The sequence below is a fragment of the Stomoxys calcitrans genome, chromosome 5 (assembly GCF_963082655.1).
Source record: "Stomoxys calcitrans chromosome 5, idStoCalc2.1, whole genome shotgun sequence".
Classification (NCBI taxonomy): domain Eukaryota; kingdom Metazoa; phylum Arthropoda; class Insecta; order Diptera; family Muscidae; genus Stomoxys; species Stomoxys calcitrans.
The window spans coordinates 23,453,884-23,479,874 of record NC_081556.1 but is presented as its reverse complement, the minus strand read 5'-3'; the positions used below and the strand labels follow the sequence as shown (position 1 = coordinate 23,479,874).

General features: G+C 39.0%; 1 protein-coding gene across 1 annotated transcript in view; it reads right to left on the bottom strand.

Moving 5' to 3' along the window:
• Positions 1-9,964: 9,964 nt before the first annotated feature.
• LOC106091345 (uncharacterized) overlaps positions 9,965-25,991 on the bottom strand; it is a 28,034-nt gene continuing 12,007 nt past the window's right edge. The window contains exons 4-7 of the mRNA XM_013257836.2: positions 24,062-24,174; positions 10,729-11,079; positions 10,284-10,653; positions 9,965-10,222 (exon numbers count right to left, since the gene is read on the bottom strand). Coding sequence (XP_013113290.2) covers positions 9,965-10,222; positions 10,284-10,653; positions 10,729-11,079; positions 24,062-24,174 — 1,092 coding nt within the window. The remainder of the gene's footprint in view (positions 10,223-10,283; positions 10,654-10,728; positions 11,080-24,061; positions 24,175-25,991) is intronic.

The following is a 25,991-nucleotide window of genomic DNA, read 5'->3' as shown; positions in this document are numbered from 1 at the left end:
TCTGGTAAAACGTATGCAGGCAGAAGACAAACGTCCGAGAGCAGATAAAGTCATAAATAAGAAGACCAAACAGAAACCCCAGTGAGGTGCGTTATGGTTGGACTGTAATATTAAATGAATGGAATGAAAGGAAGAGCTACCCAAGAAGCATATCCTCATCATATCAATGATTGCAGTTCCAAAAACCTCAAAACGTCTGCTGATGAAGATGACACTGAGATGCTGGGATGTGAATTCAGAATTGATAGCATCTTTATGTAGAACAACTCGAACAATATATGTATATATGTTTTTTTTTTATTTTCTTAAACTAAAGAAATCCAGCTAACAAACAGAAGTGGTAGTAGAGATGCGTTCATTCATCCATAATAATGGACTTAAAATTTCCAGAGTTATATCAGACAGATATATCTTAAACAGCAATGTGGCAAGAACACACGCCCGCAATAACAGGAAACACAAGCAACCACTGAGCCAAGAAAAGGAGCCCAGCCTACAACTTACCAATCGACCAAAACTTGGAGCAATAAATTTCACCTCCTCACCGCCGTTTGCAACTATGACTTAGTTTGTTGATATTTTTTCAGGTTTTATCAAAAACAAACCAATTTCAACCTCTCGCCATGGTCTGCTCTCCCCACTACAGGCCCATGTATGGTTTACATGGAATAGATTTTGGTATGGTCACGTACTTCGACTGTCTTTTCCTACTGAAATTTTCCCAAGAATATTTCCTGTGTGTCGCCTCAGAGTCGTAGTTGGCTTTTATCATTTACTAGACTTCCCAAAACAAAAATCCACAAGCCCACAAGGCAAGAACAACATGTCAATAAAAGGTGGCAAACAAATGTTCACAAAATATTATCACACGGAATGAATGTTGGTTGTGCGTGTGTCCTGCTTATGGCCATATGCGAACAATGCGTTCTCCATTTGATTGTGATAGATACGAGTATGTTTTTGTATTGCCTTGCATTGTCCTCCTTTGTTGCCAGAACAATATCATCATAACATTGAATTTATGACCCGACCGATGACAAAGATGTTAAGACATGACTTTAGTCATTCTTACTAAACAGGTGGAGCTCGTTAAATGCGTAAATTTACTATACTTATATCTTGCCATAGCAAATCGCTTACTCTCTTATTTAGTTGGTTCCTACGTTCACATCCGCTAAATCAGACAGATTCTCAAAGAAATGAGAACCTAAAGTGGAACTCCTTCTGACTGCCAGTGCGGAACACACACACAGCAGATGTTCTATAGTCTCTACTTCTTCGATGTCCTCACAGCTTCTGCAAAATTCTTTATTGGCTACCTACTGTCAGCATGTTTTCCGATTATACAGTGACCTGGCATGACGCACACAATGACTGAGTAGACCTCTTCAAGTCTAGATTAGGCCATATAGTTTTGGAATGCTCACAGCCCCCTCTTTGTGATAATCTAACATTTGTTGCCTTTCGATCCTAATCCTGAAAACTTAGCTTTAATGGCGCCAGAGGCATACCCACAGATTCCAGTTTGCCTGGAATATGGAAGGTAGTTCCTTCAAATGCAAATTTGCCCATGAACATTCCATTTAAGAGCAGAGACATACTTCTCACATATCAATGAGTGTAGTCCAATCTAAGTTTTAAGCTCAATGAAAAGGGTCCTCCTTTTTATAACCGTGTCCGAAAGGCGTGCCCCAGAACGACACTTATTTTGAGTTCTTACATGGCATAGTTCCTCACAAATGTCGCCAGCATTAGAAGGGGATAACCACCGCTGAAATTTTTTTTTTTTATCGCCAGAATTCGAATGCAGGTGTTCAGCGTCTAAGGCGGACATGCTAATCTCTGCGCTACGGTGGCCTAGTTCCTAGTCTCGCGAGCTAGTCCGATTAACAATTCCTTGGAATATCTCTATGACCCGGCACCCAGAACAGGTGCATTTTGAACTGTTCAGGCATCTCGTTGAGAGATCAGCTACAGTTGAGGACGGTTTTTGTGTTCAGAACAACGTTCTCGAGGGATGTAATGGCTGTCTGGCTGTCTGAGAACATACATATGCCAACCGTCGTTACGACATTATATCTTAGCCATTCCACCACTTCCTTTATTGCAAAGATATCCGCTCAATACACATTGCAGTGATCGGGAAACCTTTCCGATATGAACAGTTGTAGATCTTTAGAGTACACCAGTAAGCCCACCTGGTCGTCTAGCTTGGAACCATCCGTATAGAATTATCAAGGACTTCGTAGTTCCAATCGATTCTATCAGGAATAGTGGTACAGTCCTTTTTATCAAACAGCGAGGTAGGATGTAATCCACGCTGACTGGAAAAGTGTCCGTAGCCGCCACATGTCTAAAGAGAAAGCTTCCTTAGCGTCATAGCAGTAGTCGCAGCAATTTGTCTAGCTACAACGTTCAGAGGCAATAGATATAGTATTAAACTAAATGGTGTCGTCCTTAGTACGGCTGTGATGCACAAACAGGCCATCCTTTGGATCCGGTTGAGTAATGAACAGTAGTTGGCCTTTTGAAGCGCCGTCCACCAGACCACCAGACCACAACACCATATAGCATTATAGGTCTGACAACTGCAGTGTATACCCAATGCATGACGCGTGGTTTAAACCCCCAAATTTTGCCAATGGTTCTCTTGCAGGTGTATAGAGCAAGAGTTGCCTTCCTTGCCCTTTCCAAGATCTTAGGTTTAAAATTCAATTTCCTGCCCAGCAAAACACCCAGGTATTTTCCGCTTTCTGTAAATGGAACAATATCGCCTCCCAAGGAGACAGGTGTCTCTGTGGGCAACTATTGTCTCCTGCTGAAAATAAGTGCTTCTGTCTCGCACGTATTTACGCCTAGACTACTTTAAGTTGCCCACTTTCCTGTTGCTTCCAGAAGTATATCTCTTAGAGTGCTGGGAAACTTTTCCATAACCGCAAATGCCACGTCATCAGAATACGCTCCCACTTTTACACCTTTTTCTTCCAGAGACAATAATATATTGTTAATGGCTATATTCCAAAGTAGAGGAGACAGTACAGCTCCTTGAGGTGTTCCTGTGCTGACCCATCTTTTTAGATCCACAGATGCCAAGCCTCCCGTAACGCATCTTTTAGTAAATAAGTTATTAATAAACGTTCTTACGGTAGAGTTGATGTCTAGAAACTCCAACTCCTTCATGATCGACGTCGGTTTTACATTATTGAAAGCACCAAGGAATATGAATTTCTTGACAGCGAGAGATCCCTCTATATAGCCGATTAGGTCATGAAGGGCTATTTCAGTGAATTTGTCTTTACTATATGCATGCTGCTTCCGCGACAGGCGATCTCCAGGGATCTTTGCCCTAGGATATGTTTCTATCAACATCTCAAGAGTCTTCAGGATTACAGACTTATAAGATGAAAATCTTTCGTCTTCGTGTGGTCGGGATTTCCCGCTTTCGGAATGAAAATAACCTTCGTGTCCCTCCGTTCCACAGGTATATATGACATTCTGATACAAGCAGAGTATATCTCCCTAAGCCAGGGAACCAGTCTATCAGACACAGCTTGTAATTCAACGGGTGATACATCATCAGGGCCTGACCACTTAAGGGAGTCGAAACTTCTTATCGCCCAAAGGATTTTCAGTTCAGACACAATTTCCCTAATAACCACCGACGATTGCATACCAGTGACAACCTCTTCTGGCGCCATGTTGTCCATTGAAGAATTTTCCGGGAAATGTGTATCAATGAGTAGCTCTAGTGTTTCGTCACTAGGCATTGTCCATACATTCTCTGACTTCTGAATATACCCCACCGTAATAGGTCTCAGAATCTCCCTTAGCCTAGAGGCCTCAGATATATCCTCCACGGAGCTGCAGTATTCTACCCAGGATTTGTTCTATGCCTTTCTCAGCTCGCCCTTATATTTTCTTAGCTCATCCTTATAGATGTCCCAATCGTGTGGCGTTCATGTGGCTTTTGCTCTGTTGAAGAGTTTTCTGCAGTTCTTCGTTAGGTCCACCATGGAGGTCGCTGTTTGCCTCTTGGCTTGACACTAGAACAGGCTGACACAAGCGATCTTTGTGATCTGCTTGTGTCTATATCCTCCGTAGTTTCCACTTCCTTTTCTGGTCTAAAAGGTATAGACGTGTAGAATTTGTGCCGAAATTTATGCCAATCCGTCTTTTTCTGTTTAGCCGAGGGACTACTTCTACAGTATTTTTGACAAGGCTGAAACTAAAATAACGATGATCAGAGAAGCTGTGGTCATCCAACACACCCCAGTCGAATATTCTTCCACTTATATTTTTTGATACAAAGGTAATATCTAGTACCTCCTGCCTGTTTCTGGTAATAGAGGTCAGTTTATCGCCTTTATTACAAATCGCCAGATTGCAACTTATAATATATTCTATAAGCAGCACACCCCTTTCGTTGAAATCAGAACTTCCCCATATCTGGTGATGTGCATTAGCATCACTTCCTACAATGTGGCTCTTTTTCCCCCACAGAAGCGGCTTCAACCAGCGACTTAAGGTTTGAATGCGGCATCTTTGAATCGTCGGGTCCCGATTCGATGCCATCCCCTGCTCCTTCGATTGTGGCAGGGGGATTTTCAGTCTCTTGCAATCCGTCAGACTTAAGCGATGTGGTCGATAGTTCTTCAGACAAACTAATAGGACGAAAATCTTTTGCCTTCGTGTGGTAAGGTTTTCCTGCTTTCGGAATGCAAATGTGTCAAAAGTGTCCCTCCATCATACAGGTATATACGACATGCTGATACAAGCAAAGTATATCTCCCTAAGCCAAAGAGACAGTCTGTCAGACTCATCTTGCTATATAACGGATTATATATCCTCAGGGACTGGCAACTAAAGCGAGTCTAAACTTTTTATAGCCCAAAGGATCTTCGGCAAAGGCACAATTTCCCCAATAACCTTCGACAATGCTCTTTTAGTGACATTCCCATTTTTTTGCCATTTGCAGATACGTTTCAACTCTGTTCTTGTAGTCTTACCTGTTTGCATCCAAATCACGCACTACGTAACAAGTTCAATTGACCTGTCCCAATTCCACGAAGATAGAGACATGATTTCATTCATACACTCTTACTTCCATATATCCAAAGACATCCATAATGTCGTCACACGTTTTTCACTTACGTACAATTCAATTTTCCTAGGAAGTCAATGTTCATCACTATCTGTGCTCCTTATCCTTGGGCGCATCGTTATCAGTGTCTCAAACAAAACTAACAGATATCAGACATGTTTCAAAGTATTTACGCTTTTGTTGTAGCTCCTTCACTGGTGTGGTGTTAGCAACTACACACAAACACAGGAGATAAGAACGTGTAAAAGATGTCCCTATAATTATTTGAACACATTTGGCTTTGGAAGAACAATTGATGCTGCCTCAAATCTTCAAATATTCTTTGAGTAACCTGAATATGCACACAAGTCAAAGAATAGATATGTTTACACATCTTGTCTAGGTTATTGTGGGTCTTCTTATTGCTTGTGGTCAATAGCATGTCGTAATTACTATGCGTAACACGTAACGGGCCACCTCACATTTATCTTGGACTCTCCATCTTTGCCATTTCCGAGTTCCTTTTCAGTTAATAAGCATATGTTTGGTGTTTTGGGCTTTCACCCAAGTGAAATCATTTATCGTCTGTGTTTTTATAGACCTAAGGTAAGATGACCTTACACAATGGGTGGCAAATCATGTTGCTATGGGCTATGTATTGTAGAAAAATGGCACCGAAATGATTACAGTGATTACGAACAAAAGTAACAGGCATGGAATTCATTAAGAATATTGAGTAGTAAGAAAATTAATACTAGGCAAAGACTTTTACTTTCCGTAACTGCAAAGGTGTATGTGTGTGTCCTGATTATAGTAATTAATTGAGTGAACGGATGTAGTATCCAATACTGAATGTATTCGTTCGTTATAATATGTTTTACAAGAAAGATATGTAGTATGACTTGCTTAGAACTAAACTATGGAATATAAGTAAAATGGCATTAAGTTCGGCCGGGCCGAACATTGGATGCCCACCACCTCGGGTATATATGTAAACCCTCTTTCGTCACAATCCGGTGAAAACTGTAAAACTTATGCACCCATATTCGGCACGGACATTGGTCTAATCAATATTAGTCGCTGTTGAATTTTGCATTTCAAATTTCAACAATATCGGGTAATAAATAAAGCTTTTAAGAGCTTATGAGATTAAGGGTCTTTAATCGGCACATCGGTCTATATGACAGCTATATCTAAATATAGACTGATCCGAACCACATTTGGGACGGATGTCGGGAAACCTAAAATTACCCACTGTTTCAAATTTCAGTGAAATCGGGTAATAAATACAGCTTTTATGGGCTTCAGACGCCTTATCGGTTGATCCGTCTATATGGCAGGACTATATGGACTATATCTAAATATAGTCCGACCTCAACCATATTACGTTCGGATATCAAGAGGCTCAAATCAACTCACATCAACAAGTTTCAGCGCAATCGGGTATTAATAAAGCTTTTGTGGGGTAATAAATAAAGCTTCAGACCCTTTATCGGCAGAACGGTCTATATCGCAGCTATACCTAAATATATTGCCAAACCTATAAAGGTTTTATGGGCTTCAGACCCTTGTCGGTCCTGCTTCGAGAAATACTCGTCCTCAGGGCCGACACCCTACAAACTATAGTACCAGCTCACCAGCCCTAGTAGACGTCCACTCTAGCAAAAAGCTTACACAGTGGAGGTCTCACTAATTCCATAACAAGATCTGCAGCAGTTAGCGTTCCATTTCAGACCAGCTCGTCGGCAGCTTCATACCTTGCTACAGCTTGATGGCTTTGGACCCAGCAAAGCCTGACAACCTTTACCATATTTTGAAGAAGCGCTTTGCATTTTTAAACCAGTTTTGACACCACGCGACCCGACGCCAGAGTGTGACTATGCACGTACATCGTGACATTCTGATCATGCCTCCGCATCAACATCATCTTCAGAACCTTTGAAAGCCTGAAAAACCTTACAGCTTGATGGCCTTGGACCCAGCAAAAACTGACAGCCTTTACCATGGTTTGAAGAAGCTCTTTGCATATTTTAACCAATTTTGACATCACCCGGTACGACGCCAGAGCGTAAATCGTCACAGTCTGATCATGCCGCATCATCAACATCATCTGCAGAGTCTTCGGAATCGCAAAGACTTTCGTCTGAAAGACGTTGCATCCGCCCAAAAGTCTATACAATTTCCTGATTCAATGGCCTAAGTTCGAGGAGCGCCAGGTTCCTGACTCCCTTAGTCTCATGGCAATCTTCGCCTGCATTTTAAAAATTTGGAGAAGATCTTGGCAATCCTTAAAGAATGTCGGTTTATACCGATGACAGTCCATTAACTAATAGTTACTCCACATGTTTCCAGTTATGGAAACATGTGTGCTTCTCCTTAGTTAGTAAGGATGGTTAGTAAGCTATACTTAGCGACATTGCCACAATACTATTGTTTGGGAAGGGATGTTCACTAAGTAATCAAATTCGGCTGTACCGTTCTCGAATAAAAAATGGGACGTCTGGAGTAGTTCACCAAACCAAATTAAGGGAATCTTTCTTCAGACTGGAGAAAGTCTCACCAAACCTCTCAATAAACCAGGGAAAATACCTCTACGAGAGTCCTTTGTTTTTGGCAGAGAGGGCCGACAACCTAGGTCAATGCCAGACATGCGTAGACGATATTGGACCGCTCTTGTCCTCAAGACCCAAATCAGGTGTTTATGTCAGAGGTCTCGGAAGGGAAGTCGCCTAGTGGAGCCTAGTGCAGTCACTCCACAAGTCAAGGTTTTTGCATCATACAACATGCTGTAGGGTCTTCGAAGTCCAGGCGATTTAAAGCACCTAATTTCGCTGAGAGGACAATACTGTTGTACCTATCCTGAATAACTGTAAGATGACCATGTACTATTAATACCTACTGAAGATACAATGTGATGTCCGTTGGTCAAAACACGTATTCAAAGCATTCAAGTGTTTGCGCTTTCTTAAGCAGTGCAAGAAATATTTCAACTCTTCTGATCTTCTCAATATCTATACTACCCACATCAGGCCGAGGATGGAATATATTGGGTTGCCCAAAAAGTAATTGCGGATTTTTTTAAAAGAAAGTAAATGCATTTTTAATAAAACTTAGAATGAACTTTAATCAAATATGTTTTTTTTTAAACTTTTTTTCTAAAGCAAGCTAAAAGTAACAGCTGATAACCGACGGAAGAAAGAATGCAATTACAGAGTCACAAGGTGTGAAAAAATTTGTCAACGCCGACTATATGAAAAATCCGCAATTACTTTTTGGGCAACCCAATAACTCTCATATATGGGCAGGAGCTCCAAAATCATCCTTGGAGCTACTTGACAGGACATGGTGTTGATTGGTGACAGTAGGGTATCCAACTATATTGCTTCCCTTGAACATCGTCGGAATGTGGATATTGCTCTATCGTTATTTTCATGGCGTGTGTTCCAGGGATATTCGTCTTCTTATCCCTGACGTTAGGATGTTCACCAGGAATACAAGACTTGCCAGGAACTTACACCCGTTTGTAATCGATTGGTAAGTCGACCGGATCATGTATTACCGAGAAAATTCATTTTTCGCCCGAATTATTCGTATGTGGAATCGACTTCCAGCTAATGTCTTTCCCACCGATATTGATGTTCAGAAATTTAAGACTAATATCAATAAACACTACTCCTTCTTTCCCCCATCCAACCCTTAACTTTCATAATTGCCAACCCAATGCATTGCATGTATAGGGGACATCCCCTGTGTATTGGTTACGTGAAAAAAAGAATACCATATCGACTATGTGACAATAACTAAAAGTTGTCTGTCACAGCCAATTATCAATTGAGTTTCTTCTGCTAAGTTTTTTACATTAAAGAAAAATAGTATATTTTTTTAATATTTATAAAATAGACATAACATTTTTCGTAATTTCAAAACAATTTATGAATTATTCATTTTCAGTAATTTAATGCAGTACGAACATAATTATACATTTAATAAGATAATTAGATCTCCTTCTTCTAATTGACTCTTTCCTAAATATCTAATCCTTAATTCTCTTATAATTGGGCTGCAATGAAATGTTGAATAGTTTCATTTTGCTTTGTGTTACATAAGGTACACTGTGTACTAACCGCTCGGTTAAAAGAGTTGACATTTAATGACAGTATATCTGCTCTTGTTCTCATTATAATGGACATTTTATCCAGATTATAGAAATCGTTCATGTAATCTACGCCAGCATTGTAATTTAAAAATCTGTAGTAATGGGTTTCGCTTGTTAGGGCTCGATCAATTTTTCCTAAATAATTTCGTAACTTGAGTTCTTGCATCAATGCATTAGTTTTTATATTCCATTCTTCTGCAGCTCTTATAATATTATCAGTTGAGACATTTGCTTCTGCCCAGAAAACGCTACTTTATGCGGCAGAATTTCGTTTCCATATTGATACAGCGCCTTGGAAATATAATTTATATGCATTTGTAGCGTCTAGAAGTGATTGTTAACTGTATCGGTTTCTAACGGCAATATGTAGTTAGGTATAAAATCAGGGAGTTTAAGAGCCCTTTTAAGAAAATTCCATTGATGCTTGTCCACCTCTTCAAACCAGGAGTAGCCCTATATGTGAGAAGCATACGACTACGTGGATCTGCATACACTCTTAAAAATTCTCCACTTTGACAAAAAGGGTAATCTGTGGTCGGTGGTTTATCAGTGCTTTCCACGTTGAATTAATGCAGCTTTTGGATAATCTATTCCTTTTTTCAACATGTTTTGTGAATGACATCGTGGGTGTTAGTATAACTAACAAGTAACAATATTCATTTACTATTTCGATGTTCTGATTTCGGTATGATACAGGATGCTTAAACTAATAAAAATCACATTTATATTTAGTCAACTACTAATTTCCGAAATGAACCACCCACACCAAATAATCCCTCCAAATCCAATGGTTTTCCGGGACGTAAACTTTCATCGGTACCATAAAGGGCGTTCTCCTTAAAATAATCGCAATGCAATTCAAACAGTTTTGTATAGTCTTGTATTGAATCGTTGAAGGAACCATTTTCCCCACCATAATCCCTAGGCAAGTATTTTAAAGGCACGTATTGGGCTAACTCCTTGATGCCATTGCTCAAAATATGAAGCTGAAATAAAAAATAGTTTAAGCATTGTTTTATATTAGAGCATCACTAGCGATTTGTTTACCCTTTTGCGTAATTTTTCGGATACTAAGGAGATGGCAATTTTCAATATTGCTTGAGCTGCGGGTGGAGCGTTAATAATGTAGATAGATTTTATTCGCACAGGCATTGATTTCTCCATGAATGAAACTACTTTCTTAAGAACTGTGGGAGTAATTTCAAGCAAATGTCTTGTAGTGCCTTTGGCCAAATCGTATATGAAAACAAAGCCATTTATGCCAACATAAGGATCGTTGAGCATTGCCAATTCAAACATGGAACATGCCGGATAGTAGATATCCTCGTTTGAGAATTTATCGATGCAGTAGTTGAATTGATATACACAAATGCGTGCTCCTGTCTCATGCAGAGGTACTGGTAATAGTGTATAACAGCTAGAGTGAAAAAGCAAAACGAAATCAACTGGATTCATTTTTATTATTAGGTATCTAGCTTCCACCTCTACTTACCCCAAGCTATGAATTTCCTTAAATTTAGGTTCATTCACATCTGTAGCCCCAAACATTTCAGGATATTTAGTTTTTAATGAGTAAAACAGATCGATTTTCTGTTTGGCCTTCTCCAGACTGTATTTACTACCCCTCAAGAATTGTATTAGGAATTGATCATCGATTCGCGCCCTCAAATAAGGTTGTTGTTGAATCCATGTTCTAAGAGCTTGCAAATCTTCTGGTATTCGAGACGGTTCCTCATTTAAATCTTTAATTGCAACTTTTTGTAAATCATCCGGCAGCGGTCTGATATTGGCCATTTTTCGTTTGGTTCTGTTTGCCTTTAGAGTAGAAATACTTTGAATTACACTAGAAATAAGTTTTTACATAAAAAATTGTTAATCAAATGATATTTTTTTTCTATCTTACATTACTATTACTATCGAAACCTGTTTTCTTATGTTGGATTTTTTGTCATTTATTCACCATCCCACAGAATGGCAGCTATAATAACATTTTCATTAAGTTTGTAACATAATCAAAAATTAATTTTGGGCCTATGGAAAATTTGTGCTCTTAATCGCCCTAGATCGATAGACAGACTGAATTCATTCAGTAAAATGTTAAAAGTCTAAAACGTAAACAGTTTTTAAACTTTTGAGCTATTGCTAAAAAAATTTGCCATTATTTTATTTTTTCTATAGATTTAGTTGTTACTAATTCCATCCGAAGCGAAAACGGTAAATATTTGTCGGCTAAAACCGGCTTGCACCCAGGCTATAAATCTATTCAACTTCATTATAAACAAAAATATTTTATGCTTTTAATTTTCGTATTCTAAATTTGGATATTTTATGAATAGAAAAAGAAAAAACGCAAAACACAAGCGGCTTGAATCCAGTTTTGGAGAGGAGATATTAGAAGGTGCAGATGTTGAATGAGTATGCTATGCTATGTCACGCGCATTGAGAACAGAGGCGATGACGTATTTTTATACCCTACACCACTACTGTGGTACATGGTGTTGTAACTTAGTACATTTGTTTGGAGCACCCAAAATGAAACCAGTAAGAAAAGACAAAAGTCGGACAGTGACGACTTCATAATACCTTACACCTACTCTATTGGTACAAAGTGGGAGCTATATCTAATTCTGAACCAATATTGATGGACCTCGGCGGATGTTTTCAGATGGGTTATTAAACAATCCGTATCAAATCTCGAGCAAATATGTTCAAACTGTAATAAATACAGTTGACAAATGACAACATTATTGCAAATTAGCCAAATTCTGACGAACATGTATATGGGAGCTACATCTAAATCTGAACCGATTTTGACCAGATAAGATAAGATATTGTGGTAAGCGTCGAAGAAAGAGTTGTGCACATTTTTTTTTCAATATTTTTCAATATATATATATATGAGGGCTATATCTAAATCTGAACCGATTTCTATGAAATTCACCAGTAATGTCGAGAGTCTTAAAAAATCCTTCCTGCCAAATTTTGAAAGAATAAGTTAACAAATGACCATTTTATTACATTATTCCTGCAAATCGGACGAACATATACATGGGAGCTATATCTAAATCTAAACCGATTTTGACCAAACCTCTTAGATATTGTAAAAGTCGTCAAGGAAAGCTTTGTACAATGTTTTGGGAAAATTGGTTAATAAATGAGGTTGCAGTAGCTCTAGGAGCGAAAATCGGGCGATATACATATATAGCAGCTATATTTAAATCTGAACAGATTTCTATAAAATTAACCAGTAATGTTGAGAGTCATATGAAAATTCTTCCTGCCAAACTTCGAAAGAATTGGTTGACAAATGACCATTTTATTACACTATTACTGCAAATCGGACGAACATATATACGATATATATGAGAGCTATATCTAAATCTGAGCCGATTTCCATGAAATTCACCCATAATGTCGAGACTTATAAGAGAACCTCTCGTGCAAAATTTCGTGAGAATCGGTTTACAAATGACGATATAATTACAATTGTAGTCCAAATCGGACGAACATATATATGGGATCTCTATTCAAATCTCAACCGATTTTTTCCAATTTCAACATGCATCGTCTCTACGCCCAAGAAAATGGTTGTGCCAAATTTGAAGATGATCGGATGATCATCTTCTGTACTTTGTACACAAATTAACATGGACATACAGATAGGCAGACGGTCATAGCTAAATCGAATCAGAAAGTGATTCTGAAACGATCAGTCTTCCCTCTGGGTGTTACAAACAAATTCACTAGGTCATAATACCCTGTACCATGATAGTGGTGTAGGGTATAAAAAGATGACCACATTAAAAAGTACATGGATTTACTCAGAATATGTTTCTGATTTGATTTAGTTATGTCCGTTTGTCTGTCTGCTCATGCTAATTTGTGTACAAAGTAGCACAAAAAATGTTTTTGCCCTAAAGACGAAGTTTATTGGAAGAAGTTGGTGCATGTTTGAATAAAGCTCCCATATATATGGGACTTATTTTGTAATAAAATGGTAATTTTCCAATCGATCTTCACGAAGGAAAAATACGCTAGTCACGAGACACCCATTACTTCAAAATCGTTTTAGATTTTGTTACACCTACCATACCAGAGGTAGAGGTTTGCATGTCCGCCTATGACGCTGATCGCATGTGTTCGAATCCTGGCGAGATCATCAGAAATAAATTTTCAGCTGTGGTTTTCCTCTCCTAATGTAGGCAACATTTGTGAGGCAATATATCATGTAAAAGCTACTCTCCAAAGAGGTGTCGCACTGCGGCACTCCGTTCGGACTCGGCTATACAAAGGAGGCCCTTTATCATTGAGCTTAAACTTGAATCGAGCTGCACTCATTGATATGTGAGAAGTTAGCAACTGTTCCTGTTTCTTAGTGGAATGTGCATGGGCAAAACTTACTTAACTTTAACATACAAATGTCTAGCCCGATTTTCAAGAGGGTGCGGTTATTAATCCGCCCCACTCCACTTTGGACATATAGCCAGTAATCGGCTTGTTGTTGCGCTCTTAATACTGAAAGTAACCTTGAAAAAGAAAATTTAAATCAGGAATTCCGTGCTGCTTACATAATCTCTAATTATTTTCCATACCACGCCTCTTAGTTGGTTTATATCTGGTATTGTGTCCCCACCTATGTGTCGGTGTCTGTAAGCCGCTAAATCCGGATAGTGACATAGGAAATCCTCCAATGTCTCATCATCTTCCCCGCGTATCCTAAACATGCCATCACTTGCCGCATCGATTTTGCATAAGTGAGCTCGTAGTCCGATGTGTCCTGTTATGATACCGAAAACTTTGCTGACCTCCTGCTTGCTTTCTTTCGGTAACAGCCTCATCTTCTCACAATCCGGATCTCCCTCTTGGAGTTTCGTCGTCCTGCCGAGCGTTTCGCTGTTCCACCATTCGTAGCCACCGCTCTTAACTCGGCCTGCGTCAACCCGAAAGGCTTCGGGTTATGCAAGCTTTCTTGACGGCAGTCCTCTGGTCTTCACTGCTAAATCGTCTCCATTTTCGTTTCCCCTTACTCCGCTATGACCCGGCACCCAAACGATGCGAATCGTGCCATTCTCAGAGAAGGCGTTAATCTCCTTCATACACTCCAAAACTGTTCGTGACTCGACCTCAAGTGTCGTCTCAGATATCCGATCGGAAACCTCATCATTCCCTCGAGGTTTCTTATGGTTACCTCGATTATACCGCGGTGGTATGACCTGCTCCTATCCTCTATCCATTCTTCCCTCGCCTTAAGTCTCATAACCGCACACTTAATCTGTATGTCTATGGGTCGGATATCTAGAATAGTCTCCAGTGCCCTAGTGGGCACGGTCCTTATCGCTCCCCTATGTCAAGACAACATGTTCTCGGAACCTGTTGTATTATGCTAACGTTGCACTTTTTTCCCATAGCAGTTCACCAAACTAATGAGGCTTAACTAAGAATTGATATAATCACGCTCCAGTGGACTGTCCTCGGATTCAGGCCCCATTTCAAGGATTCTTCTATTTTATGCACAACTTCGTGCAGGGCAGTCTCCACCCATCTTCCCTTGACATAGGTATGCTGTTTGTATTTGAGCAGTTCACTGGATTTCCAACTCTTTATCATGGTATCCACAATGCGTTCCATGGTTTTGAGTATCGACACTAAAGACCTGTAGGTATTTAGTGTCGCATACAGGCCAAATGGGGCGCCAGATAGTCTCCCTCCTTCTGTAGTAACGCCGAAAATATTCCATCATGTCCGGGTGACATAAATAGTTCGAAGTTCCTCAAGGCATCCTTTACCATAATTTATGTAATGACAAGCTTTCTCTCAAACTCATCGAAGGTTATCACATTGTATTCTTTGAGCCGTGTGTAATACACACATCCCAATGAATTTTCGCATTTTTACAATGTTCTCTGGTATAAAGTCTGTAGACTTCTTTCCCGATGTTGCGAATCTTTCCGGTCATTCAGGGGTTTTCTTGGGCTAAATTCATTTCTCGAAGAGGACAACTATTTTCGAAAAAACCAACATTTGCAACCGTTATCCTGTTGACTTTGTTATTTATATCTTCTATGCTTGGACAATCTAAATTATCTTGCCCTAGTCTTCTTCTGAGTAGTCTTCCGAATTATGTCCAGTTGGTTTGCAGCTTATCGGGTTCGGCGCTGGCCACGCTATTCTAAACCTAATGTAGCGATGATCAGGGAAGGAGTGCTCCATGTATACCCTCTAATCCTGAACCTCATCGATTCCAGAGTCTTTGTCAGCGAATTTCTTTATAGTTCGTATCAACATTTTGCACAATGTTCTCTTCAGTTGTTGTTGTAGCAGTGTGATGTGTTCTATCTTTAGTCTGCTTGATTCTGTTGAATATTCATGTCCAAGAACTCTGCGTCTAAGGAAGGGTGCATTCAGAGTTATCTGAATTTGAGTCGGGAGGGTCTAGCTAGGCAGTCAAACAGATGACATGTGCCGTGTGGTCGCCGCTCACAATCGGAAAATGTGTGGCTCGGTATTGATTTTTGTCGAAATCGGTTAAGGTTTGAATATATCTCCTCTGTAGATAATGCTCATCCGATTTTGACTAGGTTAGGTTTTAGTGGCATTCTGGCACCAAATTTACCCAGACGTCCATTGTGATACCACAAGAAGAGGAGAAGTTTGTAGTTTCTACCGTTGAACCATCCAGATCGCTTTAAAAAGTCCAACAACTTGCGAATGTTCACATCTGCTATATCAGACACGTTCTTAAAGAAATAAGAAACTAAGTTAGAACTCGTTTTGTATGCCAGTGCGGGATATACATGTCGTTACGGCTTCTGCAAAAGTCTTTGCTTGCAACATTCAGTTTGTCAGCATATTTTTCGGTCAGACATGGATCTGTCTTTACGGTCACAATGACAAAAACGTCTGTTCTAGCCAGCGACAGCAAAGCGATAGACCTCTTCAAGTCTAGATTAAGCCACATATTTTTGGAATGTTCACAACCCCCTCTTTGTGACCGTCTATCATTCGTTTCCCTTTGGGCCTTATCCTAAAGATTCCAGTTTTCCTGAAATGTGTTAAATAGTTCCTAGTCTCGCAAGCTCGTCTGCTCTACAATTCCCTGGGATACCTGTGTACCCAGAACAGATGAATTTTTAACTGTTCCGCCATCTTGTTGAGAGATCTGCCACAGTCGCGGATGCTTTTTGAATTCAGAAAAGTGTTCATCAGAGATTTAATGGCTGTCTAAGAAGATATTTGTGCGAATCGTCGCTATAATATTATATCTAAGCCATTACAAAACTTCTTCAAATGCAAGGATCTCCGCTTGATACACACTACAGTGATCGGGTAATCTTCTGGATATGACCAGTCCTAGTTAGTCAGAGTACATCCCAAAGACCCTGGTCGTGTATATTGGATCCATCTGTATATAAGTCTTTGTATATTCTATTGTAGTTCCAATGGGTTCTATCAGGAATAGTGGTACAGTACTTTTATCATAAAGTGGCTTAGGCAATATGTAATCTACCCTGCCTGGAACATCCGACACTGTATCATGGACAACACAGTATCCATAGCCGCTTCCTGGCCAAAGAGAAAGCTCCCTTAGCCCCACAGTAGTGGTCGCAACAATTTGTGTAGCCATAATGTCCAGAGTCTTTAGGTTTAGCATTAAATTCAGTGCATCAGATGGTTTCGTCTTCAATGCGGCTGTGAGGCACAAACAAGCTATCCTTTGGATCCAACAAAGTATTAGGTTGACTTTTGAAACGCCGTCCCCCAGATCACAACACCATAAGGCTTTAAAGGTCGGACAACAGCAGTATATAACCAGTGCCAACTTTTGGCAATGGCTTCCTTGCAGTTAAATAGGGCAAGAGTTGCCTTTCTTGTCCTTACGATTTTTGCCAGTAGTGAAGTAATTTGATCGTTTGCTAACCTAACTAAATACTAATTGGTAGCGACACCAATAGGTAGAGATGTATTAACATAGCAGGATACCTCACAAATATAGCCAGCATTAGTAACGGATAACCAACGCCGAAAATCTTTTTGATGTTTACTCCGGAAATTGAACCCAAGCGTTAGTCGTCATAGGTTGACATGCTAACATCTGCTTTACGGTGGCTCCGTTTGCTATAACATTAGTATGTAGCATAACACGCTGTATAAACCCATAACTTTTGTCAATGTCCATCATATTGGTGTATAGGTCAAGAACTGACTTTCTCGCCCTTTACAAAATTTTGAATTTTAAGTTGAATTTCGTTTATTTTCAACTTTTCGTAAGAGAAACATTCTTTACTACCAAGGAGACAGGTGCCACCGTGACTACCTTGCATCTCCTGATAAAAGAACAACTATCATATTAGATTGATAACTAGACAATTTCAGACGCCTAATCCGCCGTTGTACGCAGGGTTTCTTGAAGCATATCCCTAATTGTGCCAGAAAATTTTCTCCCTAACGTTTAAGCTCCGTAATTTATTTAACCCTTTGTTTGGTTGTAGAACTACTAAAGCGAGTCGTTTCTGCTCCGCTGGACCATCAAATGGATGTCCTCCAAAGTTCTTACTTCCTTGTCAAATCCACAAGGAACACCACCGTAGAATTTGTGGTTAAACTTATGCATCACAAGGGCCACTATTCATTGAGGCTGAAGCTAACATTGTATTTATTTTATTTTTTTTTTTGAAAATCTATTTTACAAAATTACAAAATTGTACTCTTTTTTTTACTAAATTTAAGGGATTTCTTGTATGTGATAAACATTTCTATTACAAAAAGTTAATTCCCACAAACTCTGAAGTATTGCACGTATGTATATGGGATAACAATGACAGGTCCTCGTGCATTGTAATAAATTCCTGTTTTACATATTCGATAATTGTGTTCGAAAAAGATTAGTTTACTTCACCTTATGACCATCATTCGCTTTGAAATCTTAACAAAAGATAGCTCCAAATTTTGTTTGCTTCCTTTATTATATGTCAACTAAATTTCAATAGGCTATGGAAATTGGAGCAATAAAAGTGTAATCCACATCCTTATTGACCTTTAACATTTGTAAACTCTTGGAATAATAAGAAAGTCCCATCCACAGAACAAGTGCCTACTTAAGCTCCTTGAAACTCTTGCCTAGCTAGAAAAATACTTCAAGCCATTTGTCTTATACTTCCACATTTATTGAATGTTTAACAAAAAGATTAAATTCAAAATAGAACTGCCCATGAGTGGGACAAGATTAAATCTCCCTCTACAAATTTCCATTCATACCACTTGTTTTCACTTTTCCCCCTTCTGTTAGTTGAGAATAAAATCTGGGTTATTTTCATAAATCTGTCAAAATGTTCATTGTTCATTGAAGATTTTCAACAAAAAAAAAAAAAAAAGAAATGACAGAAAACTGACGAAGATTTGAGAACAATTAATGAAAGGCCTGTAAAATTTCATAAATTTCAAGCTTAGCTTAATAACCATCCATATTCATTTCCTACGCCACCAAAGCGGCAACATGCATTGCACCAACCAACAACAGGGCAAATGATTCATAAATTTCCTTTCAAGTTTAAATTGAAAATGAAATCATTTGTATGCGTTTTGTTGGAATCTTCGGTCGTAAGGTTGTGTCTTAGTGGAGAGTGGAATTATGAGGAATGAGTGCTTCTTAAATGTTTTTTTAAATAACCTAATCCTTTTTGTGTTAATGTCAAATCACACCCAAGAAGCAGAAGAAGAGAAAAAAAAGAAGAATGCCATACCATACGAGAACAAAAATCCCAATAAGATTCTAAACCATATTTCGTATTGAACAATACAGTTTTGTTTGTTTTTTAGTCGTTTTTATGAGCAGGGCCTTCCCTACGCATGAAAGGAGAATACAATTCCAATTGTTTCTGAATGGGTTGTTGGAATATCTCTTCTGTGTCTTCTATTACATCTTGTTCTTTTGGAAAGGTTCTATTCTTTACTTTGGAAATTGTTCTTTTTTATTCTTAGTCTCCAGTAAGTCTCTGAAGGGTTTCCTCTTGGTGGCCTTTTTCGAAGTCGAAAATGCTATACAATGTTAATTGGTGTTCGGTATGGGAGAAATAACTACGCTTTTTGTGAAATAGACCACAGCATTTTGGATAGATTGATTTTATGAAAATTTCATATTAGTTGAAGATAATGTGAGGATCACTGATCACTTAGGTTCGAAGATTAGGTTCAGTCTTCTATTTTATTAAATTTATTATTTGGTGACTGTGCTCAAAAATTTTCTTGAATAGTAGAGAGGGGATGCAGGTGCATACATAAGCCACCCCTGGTATATAGTCCACCTTATCATATCCGGAAATACCATCGATATGATGGATGGGAACCCAAATCAGCCCTATATAATGAACCTGGTTTATATTAACGGAATCCGTTATTCCAATACGAGCCCCGACCTCACCATCCACGATTCCAAGCCCTTGAACGCCGCCATACAGCGTACTTAAAACCGAGTTTTGAAGGTGGATTGCTTTACTGGATATCGTAAAGGCACAGATCTCTCTCTATCACATGGCCTGGGTTGATTGAAGCCACGGCAAATGTGTGTTGTTGTGGTATGCAGTCTGCGGTCTGGTATGCAGTCTGCGAAATCCATGCTAATGTTCGGCGTATAGAAATTCTCCAACTAGGCTCGGGAGGAGTAGTCCCTCTATCGTTTTGGATACTTGTGAGATAAGGAAGATCTTTCGGTAGGCCTCCCCCTTAGTCGGGTTCTTTCCAGGCTTCAGTAGCGGGATCACTCTGCCCATCTTCCAGAGGATTCAAGGACAGTTGTAAGCTACTCGACTCCAGATTCTTCAGCACCAATGTAGAGATTCCCTCGGGGCCCAACGCCTTGGATGACATGGCACCACGGATGATATTCAAAACTTCGTCCACGGTAAATTGTGATGGTTGTCCATAGGCTCGAAAATCACGGATAAGACGAATGCCACTCTCGGGATGCACTATAAATTGACTGTTGAACGGTATAGCGCAGCTTCGTTGCGAAAAGTGACTGAGGTCTTGTCATCCCTTCTACCGGGGTTCGAGAGTGACTTTACCGTAGTCCACAGCTTGCCTATACATACACCGGTACCTATTTTACATTGCTCCAAATAATGCCGTCTATGTTTGACTACCCTGTTTATCTCCAGATTGAGCTCCCCTATTCTGGGGTTATTGAGGTCCGTGCAACAAATCGTATCACGCTCGTCTGCGAGTACTTTTTTCGTTATGTTGCTATGTTGCCAGGATTGCACTTAAACTCCGACTTAGCCAAGGCTGAGTGATTTGATTTAGATGCCGAGAACTTTTAAACAAATCACTGTTTCATAGAAATCGGGCGATACCTCCGATTATTATTGGATTAAGACTTTAAATTGGTCTATTTGACAGCTTTATCTGAACCATTCTGTGATCGGAAAATAATGGAAATCGGATAATAAATATTGATTTTATAGGCTTGGTCTATATGGCATCTATATCCATATATGGTCTGATTTGGCCCCCTATAGGAAGTTAATCTGAGCACAATTTCAGCTCAATATCTCAATGTTTGAAGGTTGAAGAGTGATTGCAGACACCAATACTACCCGAGCTGTTGTATGACTCGAAAGCATGGGTGTCTGCGAAAGCAGATGAGTCAGTACTTGGAGTGTTTGAGGTAAAAATCCTTCGCTAAGTATATAGACCAGTTTGCGTTTATGGAAAATATAGCTTCATGATGACTATAGTATAGATAAACGCTTGAAAATACAACGCTGTTGTCACAATTGATGAAGAAACCCCAGTAAAGAAATATTTTGAAGGCGATCACGGTGGTAAGCGCAAAGCGGGACGACAAAAGCCCGATGGAAAGATCAAGTGGTGGGAGAAACCTCGAAACTTGGTGTCAGGTATTTTGGAAGGAGGGCAGAATATCGAGGCGCTTGGAACGCTATACTACGTTAGGCTAATGGGACAAATCTTCTGTAAGAGTGATTACAACAGACTGACGGACAGTCAAGCGGACATCGTTAGATCGTTTCAGAATTTTAGGGCGAACAAGAATACATATACTTCTTGGGGTCGAAAATGGATACTTCGATGCATTACAAACGGAGGGAATAAGTGAATATACCCCCTATCCTATAGCGGAGTGTATAAAAATGGCTTGGCAACCATGCAAAAACTTCTCCGCTTGGTGGAAACGTTCCGGCTTGAGATTTTGACCAAGTCACTGTTTGTCACAAACGTTATATCTTTAACTTGTTCCCTGAACTGGTTGTAGACGTTCTACATTCTAGATTCAGATATTAAATATAATCAGAAACGAGCTCATCTCTATGTTTCGAGGTTACTTTTTAGCATTTGAAGCGCACAACAAGTCGTTTACTGTCTTAGGTGCATGTCCATAGTGGCATGGGGCGGATTAATATCCGCACCATCTTTTCAACCTAACCTAACTGACTTCCATTCTTCGTGTCCGTGCTTCTCCATATATCGTGACGTCCACAAATATTAAGTCGTGCCCCCATTTTTTGTGAAACTTGCCATGTCCGTCTAGCCATCCTACCATCTCTATGGCGAAATCACGTTCGTATTCGAGCGAACAATATCTGTGTTCGTGAAATTTTGTGTTTTGTGAAATTTTGCACAAATATTTTGTATACCTTCCATTGTAGGATGAGGGGAATACTAATTTGTCATTCCGTTTGTAACACCTCGAAATATGCATCTAAGACCCCATATGGTATATATATATTCTTGATCGTCATGACATTTTAAGTCGATCTAGCCATGTCCGTCCGTCTTCCCGTTCGTACGTCCGTCCGTCTGTCGAAAGCACGCTAATTTTCGAAGGAGTAAAGCTATGCTCTAGAAATTTTGCACAAATACTTCCTATTAGTGAAGATCGATCAAGATTGTAAATGGGCCAAATCGGTCCTTGTTTTTATATAGCTGTCATATAAACCGATCTTGGGTCTTGACTTCTGGAGCCTCAAGAGGTGGCAATTATACTCCGATTTGGCTAATATTTTGCACGTGGTGTTTTGGTGCCACTTTCAACAACTATGCTATGCATGGTTCAAATCGGTTCATAACCCGATACAGCTGCCATATAAACCTATCTGCCAATTAGACTTCTGGAGCTTCTAGAGGGCGCTATTCTTTTATGATTTGGCTGAAATTTTGCAAATATCGTTGAGGAAATATTTCCAATAACAGTGTTAAGTATGCTCTAAATCAGTCCATAACCTGATATAGCGACCATATAAACCGATCTGGGAACTTGATTTCTTGAGCCTCTATAGGGCGTATTTCTTATCCTATTTGGCTGGAATTTAGCGCGTGGTATTTTGGTATCATTTATAATAACTGTGCTAAGTATGGTTCAAATCGGTGCATAACCTGATGTAACTGCCATATAAACCGATCTCCCGATTAGATTTCTTGATCTTCTAGAAGGCATAATTCTTATCAGACTTAGTGAAATTTGACACATATCGTTAAGGAATGACTTCCAACATCTGTGTCAATTATTTTCTAAATCGGTTGATAACCTAATATAGCTGCCACATAAACCAATTTGACACTCTGTGCCACAGGAGGGCGCAATTTTTACTCGCTGGAGCTCATAATTTACTAATCTACACAGATAAAAATAATTTAGAAAAACATCAACTTTGGTGGAAAAAACAACTACGAAAGTTGTTAATTTTCCTGCAACAATTTATTTTGAATCTCAACGACGCGAAATACAAATTCGTTATTGAAAGCCACTCTTTGCAAGCCAACATATAACAACAACAACAATATAACCATAAGCAGGGCAAAAACCCATCTAACCAGCCAACCGCATGCGCTTTGATTCGGGTGGTGGTGTTTTTGTTTTCTATGTTCTTTCAATAATTTTGTCTGTCAAGTCTATTGTAGAGACTCACTTACGTACTTCCACAAATAATGTCTTCGATTTAATGCTAAAATTCGTTGAGAATTTAAAGTTTCACAAACAAATTTGGTAGTTGGTTTTTTCTAAGAGTTATTTTTTTCTGTGTATTTAAGAATGGGGACGACACGCTTACTAAGCATCTGCACTAGCTCACCTGCATAATCTGGTCCATTTAAAATCTGACAGATAATGTAGATAAAACAAAATGAATGGAACCTCCTTTGAACCCCTGAAAATACAAATGTGATGAAGGGAAGTAATTTTATCTACCATGGGAACACCATAGACGAAGAGGACGACAAAAGATATCGTTCAGGAAACAGACCCGTTCTAACATAACGTGTTTTTAAATCCCAAGACAAATTTATTAACTTAAACAAATTTTCAATTCCACTCGCAGTTGAGTATATTCAGATCATAAAATTGTTTTCTTTATATCAGAACATGCTGTCACCCTTAAGCACAAAACCCTTTTCCATTCATACATTCCCAATTCATCAAAGTGCATGCATACATATATCCCAAATGGACAGCAAGCAGGGTGTAGTTTTATCATCATTTTAGACCATCAGGGATAGTTGAAAGTATATGTGGTTGACTTATTTGCCACACAGATGCATCAGTGATAAATAGTACATTGGCATTGCATGATGCATTGGTGGATAATATTGATTTTAATGTCTTTTACTGATGTAGCAGCTAAGACAACCGAAACCGAAATCTTTTGGGGGTTAGACAGACAGAGAAACAAACAAAGAATACCAGAGAAGTGCATTGAGATCTTAGCAAACACACTCCAAAAGACATTTAAAGAAAATTGTTATGCCAGCACTCTGTTACATGTTTTATTATTTATTAGCTTAGGGATTTACAAAGCCAAAGCATCAGGACTCACATGGCCTGAGAGGGAGATATCCAAACAGCAGCAATGAAGGCGGAGGCGATATCGATGGACATTGTAGGCAACTCATGTTTAGCTACTATCCACTTGTCTTCGATGGCATTGCCCTAAAGGAAAAACGTCCATCAGCCTGACTATTCCAAGCTCATAAATAAGTAGTTCCTTTGAAAGGGGAGAGATAGAAGGAGACAGAAAATCACATTATTTCCGAACATTAAAATCTCATGAGATGTTCATTTGAGCAACACCAGTGTGGAAACATTAACGAACGAAAATTGAAAACTGATTACTTAACCAAGATCCAGAGAGATTACAGAGGATTCTGTTGATGTTGGTGACATATATAGGAGAGATCGTTAAAACACCCTGGCAATGGCATTCAATTCTAATGAGAGTGTTCATTTTTGAAATCAGTTCGTTTTTATTACATTTTCGTTTCCAATTTTAATGATTTCAAAAATTCCTTGACATTTTTATTACCCAGCACTAAGCCTTAGTAAAGAATGGACTCATAAATGTCAATGAGGGTTTAGTATTTTTAAAACCCATCTCTGACTATTAAGGACCAGATAAAAGTGAAGTTTGTGTTAACCAAATGTTGATGAGAACAACTCGCTGCAATACTGATTTAATTGAGTAAGATAGTGACGATATAAATTGCAACTGATTTATTTGAAAAAAGTATCCTTTAAAATTATGTGCTACAATTGAAATCAATTTTCAATGAAGGACTTAAAAACCTAAAATCAATTTTAATTAACAGATACCATAAAACAGTGATACTTGTTGTTGATTTGAGGAGAATAAAATGAAATCGGAATGGTTTCAGAACCATTAAGAATTCCTTCTTTTTAAAACAGTTATTCGATCATTTATTTTGACAGTTAGAGATCAGATCAAGCGTAATAGAATTAAAAATGAAAATTTACCCATGAACTTTCCGTTAAGGAATATGGGCCCGAACATCACCCGATTTGGACTAATATTGCAATAATGTGGTCATCTACAAGCCGATTATCGCGAAATTCAGCACAAAGTATTCTCTCTCGACTCCCGGCGCTGCTATTGAATTTCATAGAAAACTGTTTGGATTAAGATATAGTTCCCACATATCGTCTATATGTTTGTTTATATGTCATTCGAGTAATAAATATGCCGTGTGAGCACGGGTAGGTATATCTCTTTGAAATCTAAGTCATCTTCATCTTTGAATCTCTAAAGTCTAAAGCTGGCCATGTCTGTATTTCGAAAATTTGTTGGGGCTGCCAAATCTTCGTTTGTGGTCCGATTTCCAAAATTGTAAAAAAAAATAAAAGCGTGCTAAGTTCGGTCGTGGCGAATCATGTAAACCCACCATCTTGGAGTCTGCTAAAAATTAATACAAACTAAAATTAGTTGAAGGGTATAATTTTATTCTAGATACCAAACTTCTGTCAAACCAGCAAAGTTAAAGCTTCTAGGAACCGAACAAGGATAATCGAGAGACCGGTTTGTATGGGAGCAATACTTGGCACAGTTGTTGGAAGTCATAACAAATCACTAGTTGCAAAATTTTAGCTAAATCGGAGAAAATTGCGGCTTCTAGGAGCTGAAGAAGTCAAATCGGGAGATCGCTTTATATGGGTGTTGTATCAGGTTATAGATCGATTTTGACCGCACTTGATAGATTTTGGAAGCCGTAAGGGAACACAGCATGCAAAATTTCAGCCAAATCTGACAAAAATTGCGGCTTGTAAGCACTCAAAAAGTCAAAACGGGAGATCAGTTTATATGGGAGCTATGTCAGGTTAAAGACCAATTTGAACCATACTTGGCACAGTTGTTGGAAGTCACAACAGAACACTATGTGCAAAATTTTAGCTAAATCGGAGAAAATTGTGCCGCCAGGAGCTGAAGTAGTCAAATCGGGAGATCGGTTTATATA